The following is a 23,773-nucleotide window of genomic DNA, read 5'->3' as shown; positions in this document are numbered from 1 at the left end:
ACTGGCTGAGACATATGGTAAGCCTAATATTAATCAGGTATGAAACAAGGGTGCACATTATTTTCACTGTCATTCATCATCAATGTGGATCACATTATGAAGGGAAGTGGTATTAAAACTGATATCAAAATTGGGGATGTTAATCTCAATTTAGATGATGTTATTCTTATATATAAATCCATCACAAGTCTATCAGGATCACTGACTAAATTGAATAACTACTGTAATAAATTTGGTATAAAAATCTACAATAAAAACACAGACAATGAAAATAGAAAGAAACACTGAACACATTAAACTTCATCCTGAATGGAGAACCTATAGAACAAATTAACCATTTCAGATATTTAGGCACAATTTTTAGTGAAGATGGTAAATTAAATTTGGAAATAGGCATCAGAATTAGTAAAGGTAGCCGAATAAATTTATATAGATTAAGAGAGAAGTTGGTCAAAACACTAAATTAGCTGTATTCAAGATGGTGTTCAAACCAGTTTTAACTTACGGATCTGAAAGCTGGGTAAGAAATAAAACCCTTTACCAAAGACTGGAGAACAGAGATATGAGAGTTCTCAGAAAGATTAGTGGAGTGATCAGATGGCATCAATGGCAATATCATTAAAAATTGAGGATATTAGGAAAGAAAAGAAAGAATCTGCTAAACTGATGTGGCACATCTCTTACTTATCAGTATCATGGCTTGCATATTCTTTATTCATCCATCAGATGATCACCATGTCCAATTTCTACAATCCTTTTGCTGGACTTTTGTATTGCAGATTACAGTTGTCATGCTTCAAGGCAAACTAAAGCATTCTTTCCCCTCTTTCATTGTTTTCTCCATATCCATATTTGTTTCATATTGATATTATTCTTTACCATCCATAGTTGTCTGTTCCAGTCTCAGCATTCATTCTCCTCTGATGATAACTATATCTCTTTGGTACTGATTCCAAGATTGCTTCTAAGTTATCATAATATAACTTAGGTGGTAAAGGTGATGAATAGACCTGGGTCATTATGATATTCAACAGTCTTGATGCAAACTTTGCATTATCATTCTTTCATTTTCTGGCTAGTACCCTAATAATGCTCTCTCCCCCCCCCTTTTACGGAGAAGAAATCTACCTTACTGCTTACTATTCCCAGACCAGATATTCTTCCATTTTACATATGTCCAGACTGCCAGTCTCATATGGAGGTGGCTGGGTTTTCCCTCTCAGAAACTTGAGTTTTTCATCTTGCAAAGCAGGCAAACTGGCCATTAGAACACATGCAATTAACAGACATGATACACTAGCCTCATAACCTGAGTTGCTTCGTCTGTAAATCTAAATAAGTCAAACCAAACCTATCCAGACTTCGTCCAGTGTATCTCTTCTAATCCAAAGATGTTGCATATTTGGATTAGAAGTAATCAATGCAAATCTAGCTTTCCAGAGGTCCATAAAGCATGGACATCCCACATTGCTGCTGACGGCATGCTTCTTACTAGTCTTATATTGCACAAGATTTCAATCATTTTTCGTTTTTACAGTCTGCACATTGACTGACCAACTTTAGTGGTGCCATTCAGCTACCATTCAGATGCTGCTTGCAGCTGCCACAATGGATCAGACCCTGCTGTTGCCTGTTGGTCCATGGGAGGTATTTCATTTCCCTCCTCCTAATATCTGAGAGGCATTCACCTGTCTGTTAACCAGAGCATTGGCTGAGTGTTAGCGTATCTGCTCCCCAGCTGAGAGACTGCAGGTTCAAATCCTGCCAAGGTCATGAATTTGAAGAGTAAGATTTTTGATGCAGTGTGATCTTCGATATCTTTGCATCATAAAAATCAAATCGAAATCAAGCCACTCAGGGTTTGTCCTTTAAGGGTTTCAGGTTTCTCCAAGGGTACTTGAGCATAAATAAAGAAATTTGATAAATCATCACTTTCATGTGCAATGAGTGGTCAGAGGTTAATTAATCCCCTGTCTTGCAAAATATAAAAGAAAGACTGTTAGATAGGAGCATGTATAGTAAATATGCTCCTATCTGATTGGTCCTTCAGATACTATAGAAGGATAAAAAGCTACTACCTGCTCCTCAAAACTTTTCCATGTCAGTTGTCCAGCAACAGTTGACTTAAGCATTAGAAATCCTTTGGATCAGTAGCAGCATATAATATATAAGAGCATTTATTAGGTTATACCTTAGTTTATTTATATAGTGTACTGTAAATAAACTAAATGCAGTAATGAACTATACTACATTACACAACTATATTATTGTGTAATGCAGTATAGTTCATTCTTGTATGCAATTATTAAACAAAACAAAAATCTTTATGTATACAGAAATAAGATAATTTGAAATATAATTTTTAAAAGATTAAGTACATTTATTGAAAACTGAGGTAAATGATTCATAATTTGTGCATGAAATGAATTAATAATGAAATGAAAATCCTTCAAGATAATAAGTAATTACTAGTGCTTCATTTATAGGGTCCATGTTTTTTTACAGCCTATCATTCCTATTTTTACTCAAAATGTTAGAGAAGCCTTTAGAACTGTCAGTATTGGAAGAAGTAAGTATAGTAAGACAGCAAACAATTTTTAAAATGTATTTTTTTAGCATATTTGAAGCTAAGCTAAAATTTACTATGCTATTTTAATATTATTATCATTTTTAAAACTGTTGTGATCATTAGGGCTACTAAAGGCATAATTTACTATAAATGGACCATCAGAACTTCAGTCATAAGTAACATTTGCAGTTTGTATCCAGTTTTGTCTCAAATTTCTGTCTCTCCATTCTATTACAGTACATCATTAAGAAGAGGCATATAGATTTCTGCTGCTGTGTATCAGGATAAGGTGGCAATGCTTGGAAACAATATAAATGTGGAGTTTTTCTTTCTGTAATGAGCAGCACGTAAGCCCATAATCTTCTATTGAGACTTTATTTATTATTATTATTATACCAGGGCTCCAAAAATACAACTTAAATCTACTAGCTACAACAAAATTTGTTCGCCAATAGTATCTGTCTAATTTATATAAATATTTCTTTAGGTGAATTTTAAAAAACTGAATGTTAAATATTGTGATGACAAAACAAAAGTAATACATTCTTTAATTCTTGCTACAGCCTGCACATAATTATAAGGATTATCCTTTCCTTTACATGGATTTAAAATATTTGCCACTAACACATTTCCTTTACCTAATGGCTTCACACTCTTAGTTGCAAAATACCAATTATCTACAGCAGGCACAGCCAACTTCATTCTATACGAGGGCCAATATATTATGAGTGGTAGCGTCACGGGCCACACACTTTTAGACAGAACTTAAATAAAAATAAACTCTGCATTTTTTGAAGGCAATAGTTATATATATTGAAGTACTATATTTGTTAAATCATTTTACTACTGGGAGAACAATATAAAATACTTGATTGATTTAAATAAGTTGTTAAATTAAACTTAATTACATATTTCTGGATTTTTATACATGTAACAACTTAATGAGAACGCTGCGGGCATTCATGTATGGCAACGAGTTCATCAAAGTCGATTTTCAACAATGATGACGATATTTGTAACAAATCCTGAGGGTGACCATCAGTCAGTCGGCTTCTTTTTTGTGATGTTTCTATCCTGCAGTGGGCTGCACAAAATCACGTTACGGGCTACATGTGGTCCGCATGCCTGCTGTGGGCTACCTATGATCTAAGATATATCTGGAATAAAGCTCTACAGAAAAGTCATTCTTATGTATCATCAGGAATTCATTTGATTAAAACTTCTTTCACATGATGTACTTGCTAGTATAGCGTCAGCTAAGTAACTTGACATCTTAGAAATCTGATTACTACTTATTATAGTGCAGTTAATCTTTTCCATTGTCTGCAAATTTGTGTTCTTCTGGCTGGTTCACCTGTTTTATGGGATGAAAAACCAGAGTTTCCATGAGGAAAAACCTTTCCACTGCTGTATCAGACTGGTAACTTATTTTCCCTTGAAATGCCCCGATAAAGGTTCTTTGCATCCTGGACAAGATTCAACACATATCTTCCAACCAAAGTTCTATACCAGCTGAGCTAGAGAAACTCGGTTACCTAAAACTTTCCTCTCAAAATATTGTCATTGAAGCTTTGAAGGTATTGTCCTTATATTTTGTTTGACTAAGTAACTGGTTTGCCTTTTGAAAAAATTTACAGTTGCTTGATGAATGAAGTTAAAAAAAATCTAAGGGAAAATAGATTCTTTTTGCAAAGGAGTATACCTTCATTTTCTTTAATAAGCCTTTTGATGTTGTAATATCTTCTTTTTCATTTCCTTTTTCCTTCAAATGTACACATACTTGCCACTGAATCAGAAACTTATTTAATATCATGTTGGACCTCCTTTAGCCTGAATTGCAGCACATATATGGTTTTTACCTGGATTCCACAAGGTGTTGGATTGCATCTATGTCTGAAGCATACTGGTCTCTCACCAGACAGTCCTTTAACTGGTTCAGATTTGACAGAAGAGAACTTTGCTCTTGGAACTGGTTTTCTAACATATCCCATACATTCTCAATGGGGGTTCTGATGTGAGCTTTGTGGTGGCCAGGGAAGATGGGGAAGTTGCTGTCATGCTCGCTAAACAATTCTTATGTAATGGACAGTAGCATTGCCATCCATGAAATGACCGTTACTTGCTGGATATAAAAGTCAGCATTGCAGGATGGACTTGATTGGCAACAGTGTTCATATATTCCTTGTAGGACACCCAGCCTTCCAGCAATATCAGGGAACCTGTTCCATTCCAAGAGAACTTGCCCCACCCTATGACACCATCTCCAGAAACTTGACTTGTGTTTACAAGGCAAGCTGGGTTCATTGCTTCATGAGACTCCAACCAAAACACTCTGCCTATGGTTGTTACAGAACATGATGTACCATGACTCATCCTACTACATGACTTTTTTCCAGTCTTCCACTGTTCAGTCACAGTGTTCCTGACACCACTATAGATGAATTTTCTGATTCTTCGCAGAAGTTATTGGTTTCCATATAGGCATGCGACTGCCAATACCAATTCTCTTCAATTCCTTGTGTGTGTTTAGTGAGATATGAGTCAGGGAACACCTTCATCAAATGCTTCAGTCAATTGCTGCACACAGAAAGTTCTGTTTGTCTGTACAAGCCTTCTCGGATGATAGCAATCTCATTCCTGACAGACTATCTTGACTGTCTTAGGACCACAGTTATGCCACCGCTTAGACAAGTAAAGTGGGTTTCTTTTTCCACTGAAACCAGTGAGCTCTCCTGTTTTCAAAATCATGGCTCCAACCAGGTGGGCACCCACAACAAACTCTTTATTGAAATCTGAAAGATGCTTTGTTTTTCCGATTATGATCAACACTATTGACGATTACTGATCAGCAGCATTGTTAAATAGTTGCCTAGAACATGTGGTGATGCATGTGACCAAGTATTTGCTGGCCGAGTGGTTAGCTTATCTGCTCTCCGTTGTGGGCATGGATGTTGGTGATTGTCTGTGAAAATTCCAGTGGTGGTCGGTGGTAGATGCCGCTGGTGTAGATGATGAAAGGTAGTTGCAGTTGGCAGAGTGGTAGAGATGAAGAGTTATAGAGTAGGTGCCCTCCCTCAATGAGTTTTTGAACTCCCTGGAGGTGTTATGTAATAATAATAATAAAAAAATTTGCATATAAGCTGCATAAATGATTTTTACGTATACATCTGCATAAAGGTTTCTAATTCAGTGGCTGTTATGTGTATTACCATTGCAGAGTGTTTGTTATTCTATTAGACATATCCATCTTGCTGAATGCAGATATTGAACTTGAATATTTTGTTTGCAACATGGATTCTATGCTTCCCAATTCCTTCAGTCTTTCTGTAAATGGTGAATTCTAGTAAAAGGTATATAATTTTTTGCCTCCATTTCAATTTCAGCAATGAAGGAAACAGCTTTAATAGAAATTAAGACAGCCACATTCAAATCATTCAATGTCTACAGTGCATGTTGATATGAGATTTGGCATGTCTTTAAGTTTCTCACTAGTCCCCCCCCCCCTTTTTTTTTTATAGCATGTTATCTTCTCCATCTGATTCAAAGCTTTCTAACCAATTACCAGCCTTCCATAGCAAGAAAAACTTTATTCCAATCTGTGATGTTTCATTTATTTTAAATTTTAATTCAAAACACAAGAATAATAAGAAAATAATTAATATTTATTTAACTTATTTGCTGATATTTCATTGGTGTTAAACCCAGCATCTTCAGAGCACAAAAACAGTTTGTCACAGTACATGAACAACAACAATTAGTTAACTATGGAACCATTTAAAATTGTAATGGACAACACAAGGAACTAAAGTCCTAATTATTGTTTAATTAGGACTTTAGTTCTAATATATTGTTAAATCAGAATAGTAAACAAGTATTAATTTGTTCTTAAAATGACTGACTCCCAAATTTTTGGTAAATTGATATAGCCATACTTGTTGAAGAATATAAGAGATTACATAGAGAAGTCAGAACAGCCATTAGACAGGACAAGGAAAAGTTTTATGCTAATAAATGTGAAGAGAGAGAGTTCCAGATGAGGAGGCACAACTATAAAAGGATGTTTTATTTAGTTCGTGACCTAAAGCACAAGTTTAAGCCCAAATTGAATGTCATTAAAGACAGGAATGGAGTAATACTAACAGAAGAACTTTATTTTGATTTCCAAAGGGGATGAAGGGATAAAAGTGTTTCATAGATTGATTACAAGGATATGGGAGAAGGATCATGGCCTAGAGACCAGAAGAAGTCGGTTTTTATACCACTACATAAGAAGAGAGATATGAAGGATTGCAAAAATGAACTATTAGTTTAATAATCTCATGATTGAAGGGTACCAGAGATCAGATCTTTTGCCTTAGACTGACCATAGAAAAGTATAAAGAATTTAGATTCCCTATGGTAATGTGTTTCATGGACTACTCTAAAGCTTTTGACTGTGTTCAACATGTGAAACTGTAGAAAGTAATGAAAAGAATGGATTATCCTCAACACACTATCAGGCTAATAGCTAACGAGCAAGAAGCCACAGTAAGAACTGGTGTTGGATTAACTGATTGGCTTTGGTTGGAAAGGGAGTTAGGCAAGGATGTCTACTTTCTCCTCACTTGTTTAGTATCTATGCTGAGGACATCATGCATGTAGCATTGGAAGAGCTCAAGACAGGAATTAGGATAGTTGGTAGATCGATCAGTAATCTCAGGTATGCTGATTATACCATACCATACTCTACTGTAATCACAAGGAAGAACGGACACATTCTTGAAAAAGTTAACAAGGTCAATGAGAACAGGGGACTTCTGCTCAATCTTAGCACAACAGATATTATGGTTTTCTAAGGAAATACAGACAGGGAAGCTCCTGAGAAACAATTGTACCTTAATAGAGAAAAATTTGAGGAGGTCAGCAAGTTTGAGTATCTGGGATCCATTATTCATGTGAAGAATTGCTCTTCAGAAGATGTCAGAAGAAGGTTAGGAATTGCTAAAACAACAGTCAAAGGCTTGTCTAAAATTTGGAAAGATGGATCTATCTCCACAGAAACAAAGTTGAGGATTTTGATGCAGCTGTTTTTCCAACAGCAGCTTATGGATGTAAGACTTGGAACCTAAAGAAGTCTGATAGGAAAAGGATAGCTTATTTTGTGATGTGGTGTTACAGAATGCATTTGAGTATATCATATACTGAAAGGAAAGGCAGACAAATGGATGGGTGATAGAAGAATCAGTAGAACTTTAAGGCTTCTTAAGGATATTGACAGAAGATAGTTGAAATACTTTGGACACATTGAAACGATGGAAGGAGGACTTCTCAGAACAGTAATAGAAGGTAAAGTTCCTGGCAAAAGAGAAAGGGGTAGTCCATCAATGAGATGGATGGATGGTGTTTGTGGAGTGACTGATATTGATATTCAGAGAGTTGAAGCCTCCAGAAAAGCATACAACAGGACTACATGGTGAGGCCTGGTGTGGCACATCACCAGGCATCTGAATCATATGGCATCTGTTGATGTCCAGTGAACAGATGGATGCTTGTCGAGGTTTGGAGAATGTTTTAAAGCTGCTGCTGATTTTGTTTATAGAAAATTTACATATACTGGAAGGTATTTACATGAACAGTCACACTATCATTCACCTCAACAATATGGTATCCTGAAATCACTAACTCACAGAGCCAGAGCTATTTGTTCCAATGATAAAGCCCTTATCACCGAACTCATTGATTGAAGCAGGCTTCCAGAAGAAACTTAATTCCGGAGTCACTTTCATCAACCTAACGTCAGCTTATAACACAGTCTGGATCAAGGACCTACTCCTAAAGCTAAGCAGTATCATAAGTATCATAAGGTGCAAAACAACTTTCCAGCTTTTTGAATCCATTCTCTCTCCAACAGAAAGATCCAGGTCCATATTAGTGGAAAAAAGAGCAGGCCCGGATTCCTCCACAGTGGTCTTCCACAGGGCTCTGTGTTATCCCCTTTACTATTTAACATCTACATGTCTGACTTACCACATACCAGCTCAAGCAAATATATATATGTCGATGATCTCACGATCCTACACCAGTCTACCTCGTTTGCCAATCTGGAAACAACTTTGAACACAGACCTGAACATCCTGGAGGCGTACTTCAAGCAGTGGTACCTGAAGCCAAATCCAACAAAAACTGTGTCCACAGCATTCCACCTGAACAATGCAGAGGCGAATCAACACCTCAATCCCTCTTTCTGTGGCAAAATGGTAGAACATGAGCCTCGCCCAAAATACCTTGGAGTGAGCTGGACAGAAGCCTAACCTATAAAAGGCACATCACCAATCCATCCAACATAATTAAAACGAGAAATAAGATCATCTCACAGCTTGCTGGAACAATCTGGGGTTGTGATGCTGAGGTCTTAAGGTCGTCTACACTAGCCCTTGCATTCTCTGTAGCAGATTACTGTGCCCCTGTCTGGGAAAGAAGTGTGCAGACTAAAATTATAGATACCAGCTAAACTCTACCATGTGCACTGTTAGTGGGATACTGAGAAGCACCCCTCTTCCCTGGCTGCCTGTCCTATCTAACATTGCTCCACTAAATATATGGAGAAGACAAGCTTAGATTAAAGTATTTCTTAAAGTAATCAGCAACCCGCCCCTGTCCCTGTACCAGACTCTCATAAATCCACCTAGTCTTCTCCTAAAATCAAGAAACCCTTTCTGGTCCATGGATGAACTCTCTTCAGCTGCTTTACCATCAACACCTGACATGTGGAGAGAACACTGGTCCAACAATCTTCCAACAAATAGTTTTCTGGTTGAAGATCCCTGTGCTCTGCAGCCTGGTTTTGTCCTTCCTAAGAAGATTTGGTCATCTCTCAACAGGATCAGAACTAAACAGGGCAGATGTAGCTACCTAGTGCATAAATGGAGACTATCAGACCACCTTTATTGTGACTGTTCCCCGGACGATCACTCATATTGTGAATGATTGCCCAAAGCGCCAATTTCATGGTGGTGGCTTCCAGGACATCCACGAGGTGACAGATGAGGCCCTGGATTGGCTTTTGCTATAAGAATAAATAAACTAAACTCATTTACCTGCAATAGAATTTTTTAACCATTGGCTATAACCCCCCAAAAATAGAAAATGTACTAAATTCTCCTCTCACCCACGCTCAAATCCCTTTCATTACCTAATACATGAGACCACAGCAAAACTGTTTACCATCCCATATATTCAGGGCATTTCAGTAAAGATATCTAGAATGCTTAATAAATAGCAGCTCCTCACCACATTTAAACTATTTATCAAATTGGCAGGCCTCTTTCTTTCACCTAAGGGCAAGCTCCCTCAATCATCACATCCAGGAGTGCACTGTATCTGTAACCTGGCTTGCTATGAACAAACAAGAACTGTTGACATCTGCCTCAGAGGACATAAAAAAATATACATTTGGCATCATCATTATAGCAAATTGGGACTAGCAGACCATGCCTTGGATATCCCTTCATACAGGATCAAATGGCAACAAACAGAAGTGCTACACATCATTATAAGTCAGAGAGACTATTTTTGGAATCAGTAGCAGATTTAGAACATTTCCCAAACCTCAACAAGTATGGCTGTATCAATTTACCAAAAATGTGGGAGACAGTTGTTTTATGATCAAATTAATGCTTGTCAACACTCTTTATCCAATAATAGATGGCTCCAATTAGACTTTAGTTCCTTCTGTTGTCCATCACAATTTTTAAACTGGTCCCGATGTTGAATAAGTGTTGCTGTTCGTGTACTCTGATGAACTGTTTTTTGTGCTTTGAAGAACTTTTCTTTGTGCTCAGAAGAAGCTGGGTATAACACCAGCAAAATATCAGTAAATAAGTTACATATTATTTTCTTATTATTCTTATATTGTGAACTAAAAACCATTAAAATAAATGAAACATGAACTGCCAACATATAAGCCTTTGTTTGAGAACTCTTTGAATGTATCAAAGTATACTGCAGCTGTTAAGTTTTGGAAAGGAATTGTGGAAGCAAATAAATATCTGTTTCAGTTAGCAGTTTTTTAACTATGTATCTCACATAAAGGACAAGTTCCTTCTCATTTGAAACATCTGTAGAAGCATCTACAGAGTGTTTCAAAAGGGGGGGGTATACAACATTGAATGAATAGAAAGTAAATAATGATAGATGAACAATTTTTATTACCTTGCAAATGTAGGGTGACACTCGAAGTTTCAACACAGACAGTTAAAGTTGGATATGAGTGCCTCCAGTAATTCTGTAGATGTCCCATCTGTAATCAATTTCCTGTCATGCACAGCAAAGCATATCTGGCATAACTTCAGCGATGGCAGCAGTAAATCTGGAATGCAGCTTATCGAAATTGGCTGGTTAGTGGTGGTGCAAAGCCCCATAAGAAAAAAATCTAATGTAAGGGCAGGAGAATGTGGTCCCCCCCCCCTTGCTACAGCCATCCCTCTACTAAACATCTACCTAGAAAATGGGTGTCGAGATATGACTTTACATCTGTCAGGTAATGAGGAGGTACTCCATCTTGACTGAAATGTAAGCATCCGTCGTGGTCATTGTCATCTAATTGCGGCATTAGGTAATACCCTTGTAGCATGTCTAGAGGGAGACAAAGTTGCTCGCGTCCATAGTGATCCTAAAGCTATACGTGTCCCTTGGGTGATGCTAAATGAGCAACAGCGATACGCAGCCAGTCCATCCTAAGGATCACCTGGCCAATTTCATGATGTCTACTGAATTTATTGAATACAGTGACTTGTAGATACCAGAATTTAGGAACATTGACCCTATTCTACGTATTTGTCAATTAAATATTGAATCTATTAGCAAAGCCATATTTATCGAAATTATTGTTAACCGATAACGTTGATGTGATTGTTGTCCAGGGGAAACATGTGCTGCTGCTGATCCTGAACAGCTCCTTAAAAGAGGTCACATTCCAGGTTACACTGCTATTGGTGCAACTTATCATGAAGTATATGGAATAGCAACGTATGTGCGAAATCGTCTTAAAGAAGTTTTTCTTCTATCTCAAAATATTGTAGAAAACATACATACAATAGTGAAAAGTTCAAGATATTACAATTAAGAATATTTATAAGCCACCTGGATCACCTTAGCTGGAAAAAATTATTCCTATTGCTGAACATCCTGCAATTTATATTGGGAACTTTAATAATCACCATGAACAGTGGAATTATGCTCGAAACAACAATTGTGGTGAAAAACTTGTTGATTGGATCGAACTAAATAATCTTTACTTAGTCTTTGATGCCAAAGACAAAGACAGTTTTAAATCTGTGGCCTGGAAAAGAGACTATAACCCTGATTTATGTCTTGTGAGCAAAAATAATTGAGGTCACCCTATGCAAAATCTGAGAAGGGTCTTAACTGACTTTCCTCATAGACCGGTATTAATTGACATTGGCATTTCCATTCCACTTGTAAGATCAAAGCCTATCCCACACTGGAATTTTAAAAAGGCTGACTGGAATAAATACGCAAATGAACTTGACAAATGTATTCGCTGGATATCTCCAATAAATGGTAATTTTCATCAGTTTATAGGCATAGTCCTGCTTGCTGCCAAGAAAAGTATTCCTAGAGGTATTAGACATAACTATATACATGGTTGGAGCGAAGAATGTGAATTACTTTATAATGAATATCAGATAAACAATGACCCAAAAACAGCAGACGAACTCCTAGAAAACTTGGATATATCCCAAAGGAAACAAATGGGTAAATACAGTTGAAGGTATAGACTTTACTCATTCCAGCCGTAAAGCTTGGAGCCTTCTTAAGAAACTAGGTGGTAGTGCTCCTTTGATTAAAGAACAACCAAGAATCATCCCAGATCAACTAGCTATACATATTGTTAATATATCACGTATCCCAATCATTAAAAAGCATACAAGATATATAAAGAGAAAATTAAAGAATTTAGCAAGTCTTCACCTTTAACTTCAAATTTTTCATGCCCTTTTATGCAGCAAGAAGTTGAAGCAGCCTTAAAGGAATTAAAGCCTGGTAAGGCTCCTGGTTTTGATAACATTCATCCAGAATTTTTGATTAATCTGGGAAGAAATGCAAGATTATGGTTAACAAAGTTCTATACTGACATTCTTACAACTGGTAAACTTCCCACTATTTTTAAAAAAGCAAAAGTACTTTCAATTTTAAAGCCTGGTAAGCCTAATCATAAACCGGAAAGTTACCGACCTATTACTCTCCTCAGTTGTTGCTATAAACTCTTTGGAAGACTTATTTATAATAGAATAAGCTCCAAATTTTTAAAAATGTCCCAATAGAACAAGCTGGCTTCAGACCAAATCGTGGGTGTTTTGACCAGGTTCTCTCTTTGGTAACTCACATAGAAGCTGTTTTTCAAAAAGGTTTAAAAACATCAGCAGCATTTATTGATTTGTCAACAGCCTTCGACACCATTTGGAGACAAGGCCTTCTACGTAAATTATATAAAATTATCCCATGTAAAACAATAGTCCATATTATTAACAATATGCTAAGAGATAGAAGATTTATAGTGACTATAGGTAATAAAACTAGCAGCGAAAGGAAATTAAATAATGGACTGCCACAAGGATCTATTTTATCTCTTTTATTATTCAATCTGTGTATATATATATATATATATCTGATCTTCCCATCACTACATCAAAGAAATTTTGTTATGCCGATGATATAGCAATAACTACACAGCATAAATGCATAAGTCGTACAGAAGAAATTCTAAAAGCTGACTTAACTATCTGGATGAATATTTTAAAAGATGGAGACTGTTTAAATAGGAGCAAAACGGTAATATTTTGTTTTCATCTAAATAATAACTTGCAAATGTGAAACTAAAAATCGAATGGAACAACACTATACTTCCATATAATACATTCCCTAAGTACTTGGGAGTCACACTTGACCGTTCTCTCACTTTCAGGCAACATCTTTCAAACTTGGCATATAAACTAAGGGCACGTAATAATATCCTACAGAGACTCTGTGGCACTACCTGGGGTTCTAGAGCCTCTACTCTTCGGACAATAGCCCTTGCTTTGGTATTCTCAAGTGCTGAATATTGTGCTCCTGTGTGGCTAAATAGCCCTCGCACAAGGATTATCGATTCTCAATTGAACAATACCCTAAGATTAATTACAGGCTCTATTAGATCGATCCCAACATATTGGTTACCTCTTTTAGCAGGCATTATTCCTACAGAACTATTTAGATTGAATTCTTTAGTCCATGAATTTCAAAAAATTGCTGGTAATCCGAACCTACCTATTCATCAGGATCTCCAAACTCTTAACGTCAATAGATTGAAATCTCGCCATCCATCACTACGAGCAGCAGAAGAACTAGTGTTAAATAATTTTAATCCTTTATCAAAGTGGGAAGAAACATGGAAGGTAAATACGAAAGAACATTTGCATAACATCTTTAAAGGTGAACAAATCATTACAGGATCAGATCTACCTCACAAAACATGGACAGTACTGAATAGAATTCGGACAAATCATGGCCTATGTGGAGATACTCTCTATAAATGGAACAGACAAACATCTCCAAAATGTGACTTGACCTTGGATGACACACAGAACAGCCTGTTTCCACAAAATTCTTGTGCCACAAGTAGATTGTGTGCCTACTAGGAGATGCTTTGCCATATTGCATGTGGAAATTCCTTTGAACTTGTGTTGCAGACTTTGTTTTCTCAAACCAAAACACACATTGTGTCCACTCTGCACGATCGAAAGACTATTTTCAAATGGTGTGATGTATCACACCATCTAGTGTTTTCATTTGGTAATGAAGTTATGTGACCAAAAATTGATGTGTTTCACTACATTTTGACTCACTCAACTTTTGTACATCTTCCAGGTTATTCTCTGTTTTCCTGCCTAGTTGTATACACCCTTTTGAAACACACTGTGGAATAGACTCAATCCACTGGAGTCCTTGATTTCTCTAGCCATTTCTTGTTTATTGATGTCAGCAGTAATCAGTACAAATTCTTTGCATTTCATGCCATTTTCATGTTGTTCTACTACTGGTCCTGAACCTGTAGGCTGTAGTGAAAAGCCCTTGAGATATTCAAAATGTCAGAATCCATCTTTCTTTGGAAGTAGATATCATTTTCTTGGTGATTTCTGGCCAAGTCTATGTTACAGCATTTTTTGTGAGAATTGGATGCCTCATGAAACCTAATGTCTCTACTTTGAGAAGCCCTTGAAAACCTTGTAATTATCTAGTTACTGTCAGCAGCTCCAAGATATTTTTTGATACATATTGCAAAATGCAATTTCATATTTGTAGCACAACCACTTCAATTCATTGAGTTCATTTGCATTGGAAAGCACGTCTTACACTTTTGTTTTTACTTGATAACACAAAAGAGGTTTTGTTTTTTAAAAAAAAACACTTTCTTGTTCTTTTACATTCACCTTTGGTTTTATGCCATTTCACAGAAACTAGTGTATTTTTTTCCTTTCATTTATTGTTCATAATGAACAGTTAAATTTTGTCAATTAAGCGTAAATAATTAGCTGTTATATAAGTGACAAATAATGAAATTCAAAAACTGCAAAAAAAAAAAAGTAGTTTAACTCTTGCTACATAACTAGCTACACTTTGTTATGTCAATTACGTGATTCAGTTTTCAACTCTTTGTAAGATAATTGCATTTTTTAAATAATAGTATAAAATGCCCTTTTATTATGTAAAATGTTCAAGTATATAATTGTACTAAGCTAATTCACATAGAAATAAGCTTATGCCAATGTGTACCTACTTATAGAACTGGTAAACTTTTTAATAGTATTTCTTTTTTTTTTTATAAGAAGAATGCTAATGACTTGTTATGCAAAACAAAATGTCGTTTGAGATGTCTTAACTATTTGTTTCCAGATTAACTTGTGAACACCATCTAGGCTTAATATATAATAGAGGGGTCAGAGATAAATACTGCCAGCTGTGGCTGTAAATTGGAATTATGATAACTTAATTTCTGGAGACCTGATTATTATTATTATTATTTTTAATATAGAGGTTCGTAATTTATCTATTCTTTGTACATGAAAAGAAGTTTTGGAGTATAGTAACTAGTAAGAATAACTGATAACCACAAAATAGAATTATATAAAGCTTGTGATCAAGATAGCTGCCGCCAAAGGTATCCTTTTTTGTATAGTATGCTGAATGTCAGAAGTAACAAGTGAAATTGCAGTTATCCCCATTTCCAATCTATTATTATTGTTATGCTAATCATCATTAAGAAGGGTTATGAAGGATCTCAGGTACTATGAACTACCTGAGATGAAGTCATGAAATGTATCATGTAAAGAAGATAATGGTAGATGAGTTTCACACTTGGAAACTATACAACTGTTGAGTTTTATTTCAAATTAAAATAAGTCTCAAGACAATGTTATGGGTTTGAGTTTTATTTCAAATTAAAATAAGTCTCAAGACAATGTTATGGGTTTATATGCTGTTTATGAAAAGAAACATTTTGTTTCTTTAAGAAATCAACCTTTATCACTGAGATTAAGTCTTCCTTTGAAAATGAATCACTAGGAGTATCCTTCCTTAATGTCCATATTCAAATGATTATTCTCTGTCTACATGTAAATAATGTTGTTACATTCTGTAGATTTCACACATACTCCTGTATATCATCCTTTCCAGAAATACAGAATTTCAGAAATGCTTTTCTAGTAAGACATCTCAATCATTAAACAGTGCCCTTAATGGCCACAATCCTAATATAACAAAAAAAATTTTGAATATTTCTCTCATCATCAGTAAAATCAAGGTGAAATACATAATCCTTGTTCCTTACATGAAAGGTACTGGGCTTTCAGAATAAATTCTTAAGAAGTAACAGCTGATTGCCACTTTCATACCTATTAGCAAAAATATGTTTTTTTTTTTCTCTTTTTTTTTTAATTGGTGAACAAAAGGTTATAAACTATCATGTACCATTTGTACTATAGATTGGTTAAGGGTTAGATAAATCTTTCTTCTGCTAGACCAAACATGGAAATGTTTCAATCCCTCTAATAAGCAAGGTGGTGGTCTTACACAGGCAATGGAAATCAACTAACACCTAAAAACTTTCTTAAATATCCATTCCATGGTGGGATTTGACCCCACAGTTTGTTGGTTGGAGGGTAGGTATACTATCCACTTGGCCAACCATGCTGGCTAATCACTGTCCTCTCATGAAGATATACTTCTTTGTCTCTGCTTGGTGTTTTTTTAAGTTCCATACTGTAACCTTTCTTCTTTTGATCATTCTGGTATGAATGTTAGGACCATTCTATTTGGCTTATAAAACTACATCTGGTTTTTCTTTTATGGGGTCGACACTATTCATAGGATACCTTGAAATATTTCCAGATTACTTCATTGAAGCATCTCCATATAGTAATGTTTATTCAAAGAAAGCTCCAGAGTCTTGTGTTTGTTGAAGTTGTCTCTACCCCAAGTTTTGAGAAGCTTAGTAATTGTAAATGCATCCAAAAGTGCTTTTAAATGTTTTCATTCTCATGATCCTAATAATGTTTTATTTTACTCTGGTATACATACATACACTTGCACTTAAAAGGTATGCACTATTAAGCATGTTACTTTTCTGTATAATTGTTTCTTTGTGCAATTTTCCTTCATCTATATAAATGATGCATAACAGTAGGAATAATAAGGTTAGAGTGTATCTCCCCTTATCTTGCCTCACCCTACATTAGTTTGGTTTATGTTAAGTTTTTTATATTACTCCAACATCTTTCCTTACATATTAGTATTCCTCATGATTTTGCCATAATGAATTACCTTACCATATACCTAATTTTCCATCACATTATCTGATTCTGAGAATTCCTGTTTGCCCTCTGACTAGAACAAGCTCTCTATCTTTTTTCTTTTTCACATTTTTCTTAGTCTCTTCTCTAGCATTTGTATTAATCTTACCGGGAACACTCATCAAGGAGATTCCTCCATTTTTATTATCATTTTTATTTTATTTTATAGATGGCTACTCTGAGAGCTCTACTCCAATCATCCAGAATTTGACCTTCTGACCTGCCCTTCTGAGTTATGCGGTGTAGTACTGTAAAACTTTTATACAGTGGGTGTCCACTTACCATGATTAACTGGGACCAAATAAATGTCTCGGTAAGCAAATCTCACAAACAATGAGCAGTGGGGACTTTTTTTTTTTTTTCCCTCCATACAAATTAATTGTTGATTTATGTTGCTATTATAATGATATATAGGTAGTGCTATATATTTATGTATAAACACAACTGTAAATTACACTTGAAAAAATAACAAAAAATGTAAAAATGAGAAATGTATTTTTTTTTTTTTTTTGAAACATGCTCAAGAAATCCAAATGATTAACATTCAAACACAACTGCATTTAATATTTAAAAAAGAAAACTTAAATTTTAATAAAAATATAAATGAAAAAATATTAAACTGGTGTGCAGAATAGCTACAGGTTCATTCCTTTCATCTTGTGCAATGATATGAAGTTTCATATTCAAATTTTTAGATGCACTTGTTTTGCTTTTGTTTGAAACAAATTTGCTATGATTATTTTTCCATTTTTGTGAGTACATTGTAACTACATAAATTCATAATTATAATAATTATAGTGAACTACTTCAAATTTGTTACTTTTAATGACAAAAGTTTGTTCATATGTTCTGAAATCATAAAACATGCATGTAGTCTTGAGTACAATCCCTTTTGGTTATGTGACCACAGAATGTTTTTACTATGATGCTATCCACACGATATATTTTGTTATCTAACATAAGATGAGAATATTTATTCTCTATCTCTAAATGACTAGAAACAAAAATCTAAAACATAAATGTGAAAGAAAAAATTAAATTTTCATGGACTTAAAAAAATACATTCAGCAATATCATATACCTGTTTAATAGCTGTTGCCATCCTAAGTACATACTTGCTGCTAATAAGTAGTATCAAATTTCACACATTTAAACTGGAAACAAATTTTTTTCATGTGCCTTGGAAAATCATAGCAAGTGGATTTGACCAAATTTTTTTAATACATTCCAAAAGAAAAATCATGGTAGTATGGTATACTGACACCCACTGTACTGACACCCACCATATTTAAGCATTTATGGCCAAATGCCATATACTCTAGCTGCCTTTCTATATTTCAGGTTTCTGTCTCAATGCTTGAGGTTTGTTTCATTATTTGTTATGTATTCATGCATTTCTTGAATATTTTCAATTGCTACTTCTCACTACTGTCAACATCATTTAACAGTCCTTAAAAGTAATTAATTCTGACATCCAAATATCTTCATTTTTCAGTTTTTATGTCACCTTTATCATCTCTAATTGATTTTAGAGTATTTCCCTGCATTTCTAAGTTTTTTCAATAGTCGCCAGAATATTTTGCCACTTTCAAGATAGTTATGATCTGTATTCTTCTTGTGAATTTTTGTTTAATTACCTTTACAATTAACTTAGCTTTATATATTTCTCTTTATTCTTTAAAGGTACATGCTTTTTTACCGAGAACCTTCCACATAATTTCTTCTTTAGCAGGATTGCTTTTTTGACTCTTAAATTTTACGTGAAGTGCTAATTTTTCCATCCTTGCTGAAACTTTACATGATTCTCTGGTTTATCTGTAAATCTTTATATCAGATTTTGCTGTTTGAGTCTTATATTCAAATTCTTTCATTTTTTATTCAGATCTTTTTTGTAGAAATTTTTTTCAATTTACGCAGTAAATTATACTCAGCAAGAAATGATGCTCTTATTTAACCCATGTAAGGAAACAAAGTTTCTATGTGAAATCATGAAAATACTTCATATACAAACTTTATTTGCTTACAGTTGGGTAAAGGATTAAAGAAGAATATAATTTTTTGGCAAGTTTGGTTTAATTTGTAACTAAAGTATTTTAAAAAATACTTTCTACAGCTGTCTCTGATCCAGAGTATTTTTAATAATAAGGTGGTATACCTTTTTTGCTACTTGTATGCAGAAAATATGACTTCTGCATTACTTTAACCTTGGTATCTTTCCTGAGTCTGCTCCCACTGATGAGACCTCAGTGAAGATCAGAATCAGTCTAGGTAGTGATCTCTCCCTAATGCTTATACACACGTCCGAAAGGAAGTGTGCATTATGGGATACTAAAACAGTTGATGTGAAGTCATCAGCCTCTATATACAAGTAGCCTAGTTGTGAAGTACTTCACACACAAAGCTTTTTTTGCTTTTAAACTTGGGTAAAGAATTAAACAAGGTTTTTTTTTTTTTTTTTTTTTAATGTTGAGCCTATAAACGAGAGGTTAGTTGATCAATCTATAGTACATTAGTACCGTATATGGGTAGTAGGTTGGGAAAGGAGAAACTTGGTTACATTTGATTTAAAAGCCTGCATATTGTGTATTCCTTGAGAAATACATTGGGAAAGGGGGGGAAGGTGAATTGGTAAGACATGGGTCATTTATCAATCTAATTGCTCTCTTCTGTATTGAGTCAAGCATTTTGAGGGAGCTTTTAGAAGTACCACTCCAAATGTGAGAGCAGTATTCGATAGCTGGGCGGATTTGTATTAGGTTAACAGCTGTTATGAGGTGAACTAATGTCTTGAACAAAAGAGAAATTCTAGTTTTTTGGAAGCTGAGGATGTGATGGGTGTGACGTGTTTATGCAAGGAGAGGGTTCATGTCAGGGTAATTCCAAGAAGAGAAATCTCATCTTGTCTAGAAATTTGAGTGTGTTATCAAAAATAATACTGGGGAGAAAATGGTTCTTTTTTGTGAGAAATAAGACAGAACTGAGTTTTACTAACATTGAAATTGATGAGGTTATCTGACCCCCGTTGGTGAATGAATTGAGGGGAAATGGTGATTAATGTTGTGTAGAGTAAAGTCTATCAGATGAAAGGGAAGAGTGCAATATGCTCTCATCTGCAAAACTGTGTATTGGTTGGAAGTCAACTGAAGTAGGTCGTTGATATACAGAAGGAAGAGGATTGGTGAGAGAACAGAACCTTGTGGAACCCTGGCATTAGTTGGATGGTGAGAGGATATGGAACCGTCTACCATAACACAGAGTCCAGACAGAAAGCTGGCAATCCAACTGCAGAAGTTCCGAGACAATCAAAATGATGGGAGTTTGTTTAGTAAGCCTTCGTGCCAGACCCGCTCAAAAACTTTGGAGATATCTTGTGCAACCACTTGAGATTCGCCAAATTTCTCCATGGCATTTGTCCAGAGATGGGTGATATATGAGAGTAGATTTCCAGTTGATTGGCAACAACAGAATCCATACTGGTGGTCGCTTAATAGCTTCAAGATAGTGTAGGAGTTGGGAATTGATGGTTTTCTCTATCACTTTAGATAGGATTGAGATGAGTGGCATAGGCGGTAGTCAGATGATAGTGATTTGTTGCCCTTCTTGGAAATGGGTTGAATATAGACCAATTTCCAAGCTGTGGGATAGATACCAGTGGAGTAAGAGAATATGTACAGGCTGCATAGGAGAGGAGCCAGTTCTAGTGCACAAAACTTCATGACAATTGGAGGAATATCATTGGGGGCCAGAAGACTTTTTTGTGTCTATATAATAGGTTTCTGATTTCTTTCTGGCAAAAGGATATAGGGGACATTCTATGTTGGACAGCTGGAATGGTTGTGGGGCATTTACCGTTGTCAGTTATGCAGGCATTGGAGGCAAAGTGCGAAGCCAGGAGACTGGCTTTTTCTGTGGCTGATGATGCAGTAGAGCCATCTGAGTATGATAGGAGTGGGATTAGTGTTGGGTTAAAGTTACAACCAATTGCTTTGGCATGAGACCAAAAGGCACAGCTGTCATTTGGGCAGGCTGCAAGTTTCCTGCTTTCTTTCCTATTCAAATTCAGTTTTGGAAGCATTGATAGGTTTTTTTTTTTTTTTTTTTTTTTTTTTTTTTTTTTTTTTTTTTTTGGATCTATTTTGGGCTTGGGTGTAAGCCTTGAAGGAGGATGTAGTTCTTGGTATAATTCAGTCGTGGTATGCTTAATTTTTCATTTGTACAGCCTTGGCACATCTTTTGGAGAACCAGGGTTTAGTTAGGGAAAGGTCGTTCAGTGAAGTGTGGGGGATTGTATGTTTCCATTCCAGTGAGGATTACTTTGGTGATACATTCAGTGCATGTTTGGATTGGAAGACTGGAAACAATAGTCCAACCATGGGAATGAGTAATATGTAATTTGAGAGTATTTTTTGAATATTGAAGTCTAGAGTTCACCTTTAAAAGCTACTTGACTTTGATTCTTTTTAAAAGTACATTTTTTTTTTCAATATAATATTCATTTTTTTCATTACTCAAAACTAAATAGTGATTATTGTCTGTTTTTAATTACTCTGTATCTTGTATCCTGAAGCATTCTAAAGATGTCACTCTTTAAAGATACCTGTGGCATGGCTTTAAACAATAAATTACATGATAACCATAGTAATTAACTTTAATGAAATAAAAGTACAGATATTTCTTACTGAAAATAAGAGTACATCATCAGTGCATAGAAACAAGCAAATCAAAGAAACGGGAATACAAGGTACATACAGCAGTCGGTGGTTCGCCAATTAAAAACTGTTGCCATGTGCTAGAAATTAATATTAATAAATAATATTATTAAAAACTATTTTTGATGGTTACATAAAATAAGAATCTCCCAAACTTTTTTTTGGGGGGGGGAAGAGAGAAAGAGAGACAATCGTTCTGGTTCTGATTTGGCAGATATAAAAGGGCTTCACAACTTTTTTTGAAAAGGCATTCATATTTAAATCAAGGTGTTTAGTGTCAATACTATGTTGTGCCAGACCAGACTTTTGAAGTTTCATGTATTCAATATAATTCTTTTTTTCCACAGAACTGCCTGTCCAAAGTATGTTAGATTAATTTACAAGGTATCTGGTAAATGCCAGCTAATGATAGAGGTTGCAATTTGTCTTTTGTAGATGGCAACAGATGAAAAATTTTGTTGATATTAAAATATGTGGGGATGAGATGATATTTCTTCAGACTTCTACCAATCGGTTCAGAGTTGCCAGAAATATAAAGGATTGGAACCCTGCAATCTGTTGAAGAATCCTGAGGTGTTGGAATATAGGAATCAATTATCGTCATCTGTGGTAGCTGAAATTCTTCTTTCAAGATCTAAAATAGAGTGAATATTAGATGCTTAATCTTTTTTAGTTGCTCAAAGTTGGTTCCAAGATTTAAAAAGATTCCAAAAAAGCTTTAGCATCTACTATTCAATATTTTAGATCTTGAAAGAAGGATTTCAGCTAAAAAAAAAATACTTCAGACAACACTCCTACTAATAAATGGATTGTGAATATTTTTGGGTGCCTGTTGTCTGACACTGAAACTAGTGTATTGGCTACAGGCCATGAAATTGCTGTGGTACCTAAATGCATCTCATATCTTGATTTTTTGCATAACATCGAATGCAATCTGTCGGGACTTTCCAGTGGAGATGCTAATAAACTACACTTTGAAGTTGCTGCTTTACTTTTTAAAAGCAAATTACCTCCATGTAATTTATCTAGTGCTGAAACCTGTGTGCTGTTTTCATTAAGACAAAAGAGCAATATATCTATTTCGAAAGCAGATAAAAGAAAAGTGGTATTGATAATGGATAAGGCCAAATATGAGAGGAAGATAGACTGTTACAGTATACCTCCACCTATCGAGAAATTAGTTATAACCCAGTGTAACGTTGCTGCGTCATCGTTATATATATTGTTACATATATGTTTACCCTATATCATGTCTTGTTTCACCTCCAAATAGCCCTCCTTCTAATCTACTGTCATGCCCTTAAAATACTAATTCAGATTTATCTCCTCTTCGGATATTGGCAAAATTTATATTATGCTGTGCCAGCCAACATCCTATAACAGAGGAGACTCTTGTTCAGGGAAATAATTCTAAATTCAAAAGAGGGACACACACAATAATTTATCTTACGCTAGCGCTGTGCAGATTCAGTTAGCAGTCGTGACTCGAATCTCACTTAAGCAATTATATCTAAATTCCTTCCTGCCAAAAGGTTCTATTTCATAAGTGGTGGTTTGAATTCATAATCAGGCATAAACTCAGATATAAGGTACAAAACATTTTTATT

The 23,773-nt window shown here is 35.2% G+C and overlaps 1 protein-coding gene across 1 annotated transcript in view; it reads left to right on the top strand.

Moving 5' to 3' along the window:
• Positions 1–23,773, top strand: part of LOC150101127 (DGAT1/2-independent enzyme synthesizing storage lipids) — a 152,308-nt gene that overhangs the window by 43,822 nt on the left and 84,713 nt on the right. The window contains exon 5 of the mRNA XM_090402168.1: positions 2,506–2,569. Coding sequence (XP_090258294.1) covers positions 2,506–2,569 — 64 coding nt within the window. The remainder of the gene's footprint in view (positions 1–2,505; positions 2,570–23,773) is intronic.

The sequence above is a fragment of the Typopeltis vanoorti genome, chromosome 12 (assembly GCF_054136105.1).
Source record: "Typopeltis vanoorti isolate ZY-2024b chromosome 12, IOZ_Tvanoo_1.0, whole genome shotgun sequence".
Lineage (NCBI taxonomy): Eukaryota > Metazoa > Arthropoda > Arachnida > Uropygi > Thelyphonidae > Typopeltis > Typopeltis vanoorti.
This window is presented reverse-complemented; position numbering and strand designations above follow the sequence as displayed.